Source organism: Haliotis cracherodii, unplaced genomic scaffold, assembly GCF_022045235.1.
Source record: "Haliotis cracherodii isolate W230 unplaced genomic scaffold, xgHalCrac1.p SCAF_1, whole genome shotgun sequence".
NCBI lineage: Eukaryota > Metazoa > Mollusca > Gastropoda > Lepetellida > Haliotidae > Haliotis > Haliotis cracherodii.
Window position 1 is genome coordinate 26,997,755 of NW_027266264.1, and position 13,233 is coordinate 27,010,987.

At 39.9% G+C, this 13,233-nt stretch overlaps 1 protein-coding gene across 1 annotated transcript in view; it reads right to left on the bottom strand.

Moving 5' to 3' along the window:
- Positions 1-13,233, bottom strand: part of LOC139475282 (exostosin-1b-like) — a 143,035-nt gene that overhangs the window by 34,612 nt on the left and 95,190 nt on the right. The window contains exon 3 of the mRNA XM_071258517.1: positions 5,808-5,934. Within this exon, the coding sequence (XP_071114618.1) occupies positions 5,808-5,934 (127 nt within the window). The remainder of the gene's footprint in view (positions 1-5,807; positions 5,935-13,233) is intronic.

The following is a 13,233-nucleotide window of genomic DNA, read 5'->3' on the forward strand; positions in this document are numbered from 1 at the left end:
ACTGAAGAATGACAACATATTTTCCACAGGATACAATTACTTCACGAGACAGGAAGTCCCAACTTTCCACCCTCGAGTTCCCAATTCAAAGACCGGACTTATCTATTTGTGTAAGTAAACTTGACACACTTGTACCTATGTTAGGAAATCTAAGGTTACTTATATCCTTAATCAAAATGCATATCTAACCTTGTACATATAGGTGCAGCCTCTGCTCTTGCTGTGCACAATTGTGTCCCTAGGGTGTGCCAGAATCTGATGATTGTTGGCTTCAATCCCAGAGGATCTGACTGTATATGCCTGACACACTGACACACCATCATATTACTGAAATACTGTTCCTCACTCACTCCATTTCACAAACATACCCGTAAAGATACCGATTAGAATAGGTCTTCAGCAACCCCTGCTTACTGTGAGAGGCGACTATGCTTGTCATAAGAGGTGACTAACAGAACCGGTGGTCAGGCTCGCTGACTTGGTTGATGCATGTCATCATATCCCAATTGCGAAGATTGATGCTCATGATGTCAATCACTTGATTGCCTAGTCCATACTTGATTATTTACAAACAGCCATCATATAGCTGGAATACTGCTGAGTGCAGCTTTAAACAACAACAAAAAAAACAAAAAAACACGAACATGAACTTGTCTCTTATCTTAACTTTCCTTGCAATGCACCAGCCATTGGCTTCACAGATTTTACCCATCTGGGAATCAAACACGGACCTTTGGCCCGACGAGGTAACACTTCAAATACTAGGTACCACACCACTCCGATGCCATATGAAATTGACATACAAAATAATCCAAATGTTCATCAAACTGGTGCTAAAGCATATCTCACATGTTCCAAAAGCAGCCCTGAGTGTCCACATGGACTGAAGAATGTGGAAGTGAAGTATTGAAGGGGTCATGGCATGCTCATCCCTTGACACAAAATACCTTTATTATCAGCACCAGGGGGTTTCAGGGAGGAACAGCTGGGCCAAATACTTACACCCATGTTGTTGATTTCACCACGGCTACTGAACACCAAGTGCTAGGCAGGGTTCCGATCTGGGCAGACCATAGGATCTACATGATGGGCCTCGGTGTAGCTACAGATAACTCTTATCAATTACACACGCCACAGAGTGATTCAATACGATAGGCATGAGGTCAGATCAACATTGCTTCTGTTTAACAGATCTGTATTTAAATGGGTATCATGTGTTTTTGATAGACACCTTATAATATCAACACCAAAGGAAAAGGTCTGTTTGGTATTATAGCAGTTGGTCAGCAACAGTAAAGACAAGATATTTAAGGATGAAAAAAACCCTTCTTAGTTCTATTATGTGAAATTTTGGTATAGACTCTTATACTGTTGTCAAGCACTTCCCTCTTGCTTGACAATTGACCCGTGAAGATTTCGGGGTAGAAAAGGTCTTCAGCAACCCATGCTTGCCGTAAAAGGTGACTATGCTTGTCATAAAAGGCGACTAACATGATTGGGTGGTCAGGCTCGCTGACTTGGTTGATGCATGTCATCGATTCCAATTGCGTGGACCGATGCTCAAGATATCAATCACTGGACTGTCTGGTCCAGACTCAATTATTTACAGACCGCCGTCATATAGCTGGAATATTGCTGAGTGTGGCGTTAAACAACAAACCAACCAACCAACTTGCTTGACAATTGGCATAATGATCTATACTGAATCATTGCATCATACTAGAACAAAGAAGTTGTCCTCAATAAAATATATTGTCTTTACTAAAACAAAAAAAGGAGACAAACTAACTTAAAAAACAAAGTGGTATTTTTCCAGTTATTTGAATCATGATATCAGGGTGAAGCTGTAAATATTTAGGCAGTCAACAGTTTAAAGATCAAACGGAATCATGAGTGAGTATGTGTTTTAGCAATATTCCAGCAATATCAAGGCAGGGGAATCAGAGATGGGCTTCACACATGACCCCTGTCAGGAATCGAACCCAGATTTTTGCGAATACTTTAACCACTAGGCTACCCAACTGGAATCTGAGTTCAGGAGTACTGTACCAGGAGTTAAGGTGCCGTACTTCTAACGTCGGCGGAGGCAAGATTGTTGCACTATTGTGTGCATACACTTTACAAGATTTATCCTCTCATATCAAATTCATCAGAACGGGAACACATTATTGGATAAATAAAATGTTGGTTCAATTAACAACAGCAGTAATTAACAGTGGCAGTAATTGATCAATCCACATGAACAAGAATGCACTACTACACTAGGTTTTCTGGAACCACTATGGGTAACTATGGTAACTGATTTGAAATAATATATAGTCTAACAGTAATGAATCTACTTACACCTTGTGGTTATACACGGGAAACCCTGAGACAAAACATGAATCTATGATTCCAACAAACAAAATCCTGGCACATTTATAGGACATGATCAACATTTGTCAAAGTTGTCACCAGAAAACTTGCCCCACCCAGTACTAATCTAGTCGCTGTGACCTCTACTTGATTCCGAGTGGCCTGCCAATCAAACTTCATGTGGTCATAAAGACGCAATACCCATAACTTCTATATGGTCAATATTTGTTCTAGTTAGCATCAACAAACATATTAACAGCAGGGCAGACACCAGGTTTACTCCTTGATAAGCTCTACTGCTTGTTATTACCTACCCAGTGAGACCCATGAAGATCTGGGTTAGAATTGGTCTTCAGCCACCCATGCTTGTCATAAGAGGTAACTAACAGGATAAGGCTGTCAAGTTCACTGACTTGGTTCATGCATGTCATCGTATTCCAAATGCCTGGATCAATACTCATGATGTCAATCACTTCACTTTCTGGTCCAGATTCCATTATTTACAGACCGCCGTCATATAGCTGAAATATTGCTGAGTATCCAGTGGTAGCTTGTTATCACCTTCCAACTGCATGTTATTACCTACCAACTGCTTGTTATTACCTACCAACTGCTTGTTATTACCTACCCGATGGCTTGTTATTACCCAGCAACTGCTTCTTATTATACCTACAAAATGCTTGTTATCAATTACCTAATGGCTTGTTATTACCTACCAACTGCTTGTTATTACCTGCCCAATGGCTTGTTATTACCTATTCAACATCTTGTTATTACCTGCCCACTGCTTGTTATTACCCACCAACTGCTTGTTATTACCTACCCAATGGCCTGTAACTACCTACCCAACTACTAGTTATAACCTACCCAACTACTAGTTATTACCTACCCTACTACTTGTTATTATCTAACCAACTGCTTGTTATTACCTTTCTAACTGCTTGTTATAACCTTCTAACTGCTGTTATTACCTTTCCAACTGTTTGAGGTAACCTACCCAATGGCCTGTTACTACCTACATAACTACTTGTTATTACCTACCCAACTACTTGTTATTACCTACCCAACTACTTGTTATTACCTACCAACTGCTTGTTATAACCTTCTTAACTGCTTGTTTTTAACTTCCAACTGCTTGCTATTACCTATCCAACGGCTTGTTATTACCTTCCTAACTGCTTGTTATAACCTTCTAACTGCTGTTATTACCTTTCCAACTGTTCGAGATTACCTACCCAATGGCCTGTTACTACCTACCCAACTACTTGTTATTACCTATCCAACTACTTGCTATTACCTACCCAACTACATGTTATCACCTACCAACTGCTTGTTATAATCTTCTTAACTGCTTGCTATTACCTATCTAACTGCTGTTATTACCTTTCCAACTGTTTGAGATTACCTATCCAATGGCTTGTTATTACCTTCCTAACTCCTATTTATTACCTAACTGCTTGTTATTACCTATCCAATGGCTTGTAATAACCTACTCCCAAAATTATTATGCCAATCAAAGCTCTCTTGGCAAAAATAAGAGAGGTTAAATCTTCTCACTGAAACCATTGACAATTGGAAGCAAACACCCCACATATATAACTCCTTCAAGCAACATTTTGCATGTATTACAAATTGGTCTGCACTGAGGTTTGGCGGGTCAGAATGGGTTAACCTCTGATGTGGGTGCACCACGATTTAATTCCTCATTCCAACCTTGGAATCTGGATAAGTGTGATAACCATTGCAACTCTAAACAGATGTGTACACAGAGAGTATGTTCAGTACATCCTATTGAATATATACATAACAGTGTCGATGAAGATATATTGATAAAGCTTAATAAACATTTTACACTGTCACAGTTCACGGTAAAAAACCTGCAAGGATCAATACTATATGGTGATGTTAAAAGAATAATAAGAGAATATATACATGCAATTCTATTATCACTATCACAGTCTTATTTAACTTTAAGTCTAGTTTGCATTTTACTTATGTTTTATTGTCTGTGAAGTCAACAGGGGACTCGACTGGTGTGCTATCTTCTTAAAAGTCTGGACTGGGTTTTCTACTGGTAGGGTGTCCTCTAGCTATTCTAGTCTGGTGTCGACTGATGTAGTACTGCCTAGCTATTTTAGACCATCAAGTCTTTCTCCTTGACCAGACCTTTGAAGAATGACACCAGAACAACTGAGTACATGGAATTGAAAAGTTGGTAGCTGGATCAAACATTTAAAAAAACATGTACTCACTGCACATCAATGATACATTTAAATGATATCTACAGAAATAGCTGATTAATGGCCAAAAATTCAGTATGACATCAGCATCAATGAAATTACTTCATCATTCTGTGAGCACTTGCTGGAGACACCAGATTTGGGATCATTAACACAAAGTTTCAGTTCTATAGTTTCCTTGTAGTTTCTGGGTAGATGTCGAAAAGTGAAGTTAATGACGGACGGGAGATGGACAACATACCATGACATAAGCTCACTAAACTTTCAGTCAGATGACCAAAAGTACTGTGTGCGAAAAGTATAGTTGATGGACAACTCAAACAAGATGCATGTGTATCAGGATGGTTGGGAACATCCTCTATCTGCTGCGATCTTCCAGCACAGATGGTGTCTGTACATGTGAAGTGAAGTTCAACCATCCGGACTCACATCTCTTTACTCTTTCTGACTCGATGACAAGATCGAGATGAACGTATCACTTCAGCCAATCAGCACATAGTTGCCAGGGACACATGTTGCCACTGATGGAGGTTGTCACAAATCAGTCAATACTAGTAGCCTCTTGATTAACATTGGTTAGCCAGTCATTCTTGATTATTCAATGTATCATGTACATCATTCTATAATTAACCTTAGCACAGAGTTTCTGTCGCTCATCAGTGTAGTTTGATTGGATGACAATTATTATCGTTATTAAGAATCGGGCTCCAAAGCCATGGTGGTGAATGGGTACAAGGGAGTTAATCATAACAGGATGGAGATATAACACCCTGGACAAAAGAAGATGAACAACTGTCAGAACTGCCTTTGTTTGCTCGGCCTGTTGAAAACTGTAAATGTACGTTCAATATCTGACACTAGTGTGAGTTAGAGCCAGTGAGTGAATTGGGGTTCATTGCCACTTTCTTTTCTTTCAGTTATTATGAGGCCATAAGGTGACACAGGTTATGTGGGCATGGATGATATGGATGGACATGGTTGATACGGATGGGCAAGGATGATATGGATGGGGATAGATGATATTGAAGGAAATGGATGATACGAATAGCTAGGATGGGTTCGGATGGAAATGGTTTATACAGATGAAAATGGCTTTGAAGGGATGTGCACACATGGATTTTGGTGGGCATGGATGATATGGATGGTAAGGATGGGCACAGGTGGATATGGGTGGATAATGGATAGTCATGGGTGGATATGAAAGTAACATACCTGAAGCAGGAGCCTCTCGTCGCCCCAGATGACCACCTTCGTCCAGTCGATGACTTCAGCGAAGGGTAACTCCCATCCATTACTAAGCAATACTGGAACACAGGCAGCTTGAAGAGCTTCCAAAAACCTGAAACACAACAAACATGGTCAACTCCTACAATCAGCAGTGAGTGAGTGAGTGAGTGAGTGAGTGAGTGAGTGAGTGAGTGAGTGAGTAGTGCAAGCATGTCGTTTCAATTTTTGGGAGTACACAGTTCCACGGACATTTGCATGACCAACGAACACCATAATTCTCCAGACATCACACGCACTAATACAGTTATTTAAAATCCAGTATTGGTGCAGTTAGTGATTTCACCCAATAAGCAAAAGAAGACCTGCTTCTTTAAATCTAATTACTAGGTATTCAATACTACTGGACAAATGACAGACAATCCATACACTTTCTACCACAAAAAAAAAGATCACCTCTCTCTTCAACTCCACAAAACATCATCATGGCCAAATCTTATTTTTCTATTAGACAAAACCAATAAACAGGATTCAATTCATCACTGCCTAGCTTCGTTCCAGTGCAGTTATACATCACTTGTTTGAACCAAACTTTCCAGCATCCCACTGAATAAGGTTTTATTTAAAACACAGCTCTAATACATCTTCATTTCAACATGTGGACGTGGTATCCATTATCTCTAAAAGAATCCCACTTGTGCCACACAGTTGAGGAATCCTTTTCAAAAGCTGACAAAAAAGCCTTATCAATCACACTGGCCGCTACCATCGTTCTCTACAGCCAAGCTAAACTAATCTAATAAGGAGAATCACTTAATCAAGGCTATTAGACTCGGGTATATACACGCAGCCATCTCAAGGTGTCGACAATTGTAAGCTGTGACAGGAATATAGTATCTTCGTTATCACAGGTCCACATGGTGTGTGGTTCTGACACTGGACATGGTTGCTTCAGTCATGTCTGCATGTGGGTACGTTTAATATACATATAAAAGGAAGGCCATGTCTGTGACTCCCTTGATGTTGAACACTCATGAATATTTATTCCGGGGGATGATTTCACTTGCACGTTAATGTGTGACAAAATGCAGTTGGGGTGTCATTATGACGTTATTGATGTTTGTTGCATACACATCAATGGCACATTACCATTGCAGCGTTGTTTAGAATTCCCAAATGTATAACAGTGATCATTAGGATGAAAAGCCGGTTAGTGTAAATATTAACAAGTTTGGTATCCACAGTCCTCACGAAAGTTAAATGCATGAAATTAACACATTCTGAATATCAGTCTTTTGATGTTGTTATACACCTCAAACATTTATTCAACAGAATGGCAAGATGTATGAATGTCAACAATATCCCAGCTGATGTAAGGGTAACGCTATTTTTCAGGGCATTATCATTTGCAGAAGCCCACGGTCTTTTCAACTGCCTTCCTTCTTGGGGCAGTATAGGGCAGTTGAAAAGACTGAGGGCTTCTGCAAATGATAATGCCCTGAAAAATAGCATTATCGTTATTAAACCTTAAATGGATGATATTTGTTATCAAATAAAAATAAACAATATCGGTTTTGAAACATTTAATGCAATCAACACAAATTTCACTGCCCCACTTTTACAAATATGGAAACGTCATAGAACAAACCAGATGACGTCACTATTGAACGTGACGTCACCTTTCCTATCACTGTGACGTCACCTTACAACAGGCGTGATAATGGCCCGTCGTCAAGTAATATGAGGGTATTATCAAGTTACAGTGGCCAGCTCATTTCTGATAACATGCAGGCGGTTTAATGATAATTCTATCCATTTTAGCTATAAAGTAGAGTAAGATACACCTCCACATGACAGTAACAAAAGCCATGGAGCTCAAAGTGCATATAAACCGCAATGCTCGAGCATAAACAGTCTCGAGTATCCAATGAAATAGATTCCATTGGGTGTTAAGGGTTGAACAGCAGTGAAACTTATATGAATGGATCACTGAAAATCACTGATGACACCAGGGCCCACTTGCACAAAGCGATCTTTGCGCTAAGACTATCGTAAGCATATGTTAAAGTATGCGGGCTAAGATCGCTTTGTGCAAGTGGGCCCTGGGCCCCATTCCTCAAAGCGATCTTAGCGCTAAGACTATCGTAAGCCTATGTTAAAGTATGGGGGCTAAGATCGCTTTGAGCAAGTGGGCCCAGGGCCTCCGTTTCTCAAAGCGATCTTAGCACTAAGGTGATCGTAAGTCCCATACTTTAACATAGGCTTATGATCATCGCCCTGCTAAGACCGCTTTGAGGAATGGGGCCCAGGTGTTAATGAAAAGGGAAAGCATGTCCTGCTCTACTGGAAGCGCTTGCAACTCCCACAATTTCCACAAAAAGTATGTGTTTGTTGCCTGAAACAAACCAGAAAATCAAGTGATGGACCAGAAATCCAGTCTCACAACCGCACATCGACTGATTCTGTTAAAACAGGTATGTGAGACTATTTGGGGCTTTTATGCCTGCCGGTAATATAGCAGTTGAAATTACCTGAAAAAGATGTATTTGTTCCATTGCAGTCATCTGTAGAATGTTATTGTCAGGTACGCCTGCACTGATGAACCCTCTGTCGTTCAGTCAAATCGAACTAAAATCAACTAAAAAAAGACTCATCCAAACTATACTTCTCCATTTCTGATAGGGGTATTTTTTATGTCAATGTCAAAACTATATTAAAATAGAATGACATATCTGATCATTCCTATCAAAAGTTGAGTAACATGATTCCCAGAAAGACCATCATTACATCCCGTGAAACTGCCAACTACACTGAAACACCGCTGTGTCGCACTTTGATGTGTCGAACTTATTGCTGTTTCGAAGTAAAACTTCATCCCTGCATATTCCTTCTGTATTCATGTTTCAGTTATGTCAAACCTCGGATAACTCGAGGCATGTACATATGTCCCTTCAATTTCGATACAATGACTGTAAATTATCCCTTCAGCATTCGAAATATTTTTTTTCAAATTTTTAAACTTTCCAGACCACACCTGCAATTTCAGTAAATCATGTTAAAAACAAAGACTTTGTATTGAATGAGCTGTAACATATCACCACACAAATATCAGGCAGACAAAGTCAACTGTAAAGATGTAACAGAAACCGAGCCCCGAAAGTTTGCTTGTGTCGCCATACAGCCGACATTAGCAGTAGGTGTAGCCACCATCAGCCATCACATACCCGGAACTGTGGAGCCCAGGCCGGCCTGGTTTGTCTGGTGCAGTGAGTCAATATTAACACAGCAAGTCCACGCTACTGTATATGAATGAGTGGGACGTATTCAGGAGAGACTATGGGGGAAATGGGAACGTACATTGTACTGTTTGCAACTTGTCTCATTCAATAGAGGTGATTTACGCATGTCAAAGGATTTTTTAGAAAAGTAGTTGATGTTTTAGAATTAGAAGGGAAGTAGCGTGTACAATGTTGACATACCAGAACAGACACGCTGACATGTAGTCCATGTTCGTCCAATTAAAGAAATTTGTAAACTAGTTTAACATTCTAGAATCATCAGAAAATTCATCCCCTTAGTGGAAAATAATTGAATGTTTTGGAAACTATCCATAAATTGAATTTTACCAAAGTGAAGCCCCTTGTTAATGATTGAGTATGGTTTAACACTGCTTTTAGCATTTCGCAAGGAATGCTACTATCCAAAAGGATCTTGGTTAAATATGCAGGACTCGAGACAGTTTTGGAGCCATTGAGTATTTAGTTCCACTGGGCATTGATAGTTTTCTTTGGGTACAAAATATATTTTTAGTTGAGTAAGCGGTGACTATGCTTGTCGTAAGAGGCTACTAACGGGATTGGGTGGTCAGACTCGTTGACTTGGTTGATGCACGTCATCATATCCCAATTACGTGGTTCATGATGTCAATCTTTGGATTGTCTGGTCCAGACTCAATTACTAACAGACCGCCGTCATATAGCTGAAATATTGCTGAGTGCAGCATTAAACTACAAGCAAACAAACAAACAAATACACAAAGAATCAATCAGTGATTAAAATATCATCTGAACGATTTAATTGAATTTGCTGAGATTGTCCATTGGCTCAGCTATTCGCCCTTCAATAAAATAAACTTGCTCAATTGTACCCATCAGCTTCCTCTTTTGTGAGGGATATGCAAACAGGTAATACTACCGAGAAGAGCTCCTTTAAAGAATACACATGGTGGGATATCTTATCATTCCTGAGCCTGAAATAACCTGAAATATTCACCAGCAACAAGATTTATTGTCCTATTATGGTGGGAACTCTGATAAGGAACATCGGGTTATCATTTCTGTTATCAGGGTGTAAAGAGAGGCAAGAAATTCACTGGTTGCATAAACTGCTGCATGCCAAATGCCATGGAGTCAATAGGCAGCTACAAGTTCCTAAGAAATTCAGTGAAACCAATGTCTGAGAGACTCCCTTTAACAGGCATATTTCCCCCTCCTATATCACAGACCCGGAATCAGGTGTTTTAAGTGTCTAATTGTCCTGTCACATGCTTGAAGACATTTCAAGATGCAACCATGTGTTTTTTCAACCTGGCAGTTTAAAAAGCTTGGACAACTGAAACCTAAGATTACGGAAGCGTTTTTTTGACTTTCTGATCTCCCTAAATGTGTATTTTCATTCAATAAAAACATAGCCAGATAGCTAAATCAACAGTGGCGCCCTCAGCATGTTCTAAGGGAGATAAGTGATATATGAAGCTCACCACTAAATACACATCAACACTCTTAGCGATTGAGTTACACCCCCAAAGAGGACAACTTTTTGTGTGCAGGAGATGCTTTTTGCCTTAGGGTAGAGAATAAGAATATACATATCTCACCAGAATGTCTACTCGTGATGATGATTGAGGTCTACGTGAACAAGTTGCCAGATGCAGAAAAAGTAGTGCACATACTGCACACCACATTTCACCAAAACAATTGACACTCTGCTTTGAGAGTAACACATTGTATAAACACGGCTGATTTTCCCTATGAGAAAAACAGCCTCCCTCCCATGGCGTTTGAGGATTATGTCATTAGAAATCCCATACATTCACCAGTGGAGCAGGGAAGATGAAATATGGAGCCGAGTTCTGTCTTATCAGCAGAATTTGAGAAATTTGCAGAAAATACAACTGAAGCAAATATTTTGCTTGTATGTTTAAATCATAAGAAGATATTCTGAGCAACACTTGTAATGTTAATAGTCTTTGGACGACTGATCTAGTGACTGGTGCAAAACTGAATTAAAAACGATTAAAAATGTGACAAGCTTTTATCAAATATATGAGATCTCTTAAACAATCTAACAATAAATTTGAAGTGCCTCACAAACAGTTTACATGTATTTTATGCACTGTGCACGCTGTATGGAGCATAAGCAAACACTGAATGCAGCTAACACATGAACACCTTACTTGCGAAACACCGGGTGTCATCCAGGATTTTCAGTGATCCATTCATATAATTTTCACCAGTTTGCAATTTACTCTCAATAGCATCTGTTGTGGCAGATAATCTAGACTGATCATTCTCCGAAGTTGACGTTGTATTTTTACAGGCGAAGGCCACAAAGTAAGCTTGATTTAATCAGCAATAGACAAGAGCCTCAAGCCTGTAAACAAAGGATGTCTGCAGCCATTACAGTTGACATGGGAGCAGCTGAACATTTGTGCATTTTTGTTGTACAAGAAAATCTCATATTTCCATCGAAATTCAAGTATGCCATACATCAACTAGACTGTAATGACTCTTCCCTCACAAAGGTCAAGGAAACTCTAAAATGACAAACAAATTATTCATATTGTCAAGCAAAATGGCTGAACTTTCATCAGGCTGTTTCATTATTTATTTAATGAATGAAATCAAGCAGATGTATTGATCACACAACAGTGATATTCTTCACTCTATTTCTATAAGAAGCTACGTGACCAAGGTCACAGTGACCTCTGGAATTAAATTATTGACTAAATTGACCAACATTGTGGACACAACCCTACAGTCATCAAGTGGTCATCTTGGACAAGACAAAGATGAAATCAATCAGATGAGCCGTCTTGGATTGGCCCTTGCCTGGCCAGTACTCCATTGATTCCTTTGTCTTGAGGCCCGTTATCTCTTGGGACCCTGCTCAACTTCAGATGAAATCATTGTCTCAAGGGTGATGTCAAGACAATATATAGAATATGTTTGTGTCTGTTCTCATTGTGTGAGGAGCTATAGTTCAGAGACACAATCACCACAGCAAGCAATAGCAAGAAGCACATCGCTTGTTCATGAGTGAGTTCATGTTGTTTAATGCTCCGGTCAGAAATATTCCAGCTGCATCACATCATTTTGTAAGTTTTGCTTGTTTGTTTGTTGTTTAACACGCTCTCAGCAATAGTCCAGCTATATGACGGCAGTCTGTAAATAATCAAGTCTGGACCAGACAATCCAGTGATTGACATCATGAGCATCAAAACACGCAATTGGGATACGATGACATGCATCAAAAACAAGTCAGTGAGCCTGACCACCCGATCCCATTAGTTGCCTCTTACAACAAGCATAGCTGCCTTTTACCATCTGTAAGTAATCATGTTGGAGCAATAACTTCAAGAGCAATGATCAATGCCTTCGTGGTATTACTGAACAAACCATCCGGTAACACAGTGTAACAACCAAATCCTTGTGAGTCAGCCTTTATAACAAGTATGAGCTGCTAAGGACCTATTCTGCCCTGGTATTCCTGGTCACAAAAGATTCCAACCACCTCATGGCTGCTTGTGAAGTAACCCAGTCTGCACCAAGCAAACCAATGGTAACTAACATGGGCACTGAACCACACACACAGAGTATGAGTGAGTATGGTTTCATGCTGCTTTTAGCAATATTCGCGACGGGGTACACTAGAAATGGGCTTCACACATAGTACCCATGTCGGGAATCGAACCTGCGAACACTTTAACCACTAGGCTACCCAACCGCCCCTCACAGAGTATGAAAACATGCAGTCATGTCATATCTGTGGGGATTCTGAGTAAGAATATTGGTCCCCAGCAAATATACTTGTAAGCAACTATATGTATAGTGGTCAGGCTTGGGACTTGGTTGTATGTCGACATGTCACAACTGATGCTCCTGATGTAAACCTCTGGATTGTCTCGTCTAGACTGGATTATTTACAGGCCACTGTCATGCAGCTGTAGCATGGCTGCGTGTGGCACACACTCAAGGATGAGGGTGGGTCTTCCCTTGTCACTAGTCACCCATCCAACAATATGCATATCAAGCAGCTTCCATGACTATCTAATTCCAAGAACCTCAGAACATCCACTGATCTGAAGACCGATGTGGTCCAATAATACATGAATATGCTGAATATGAGGCTCTGG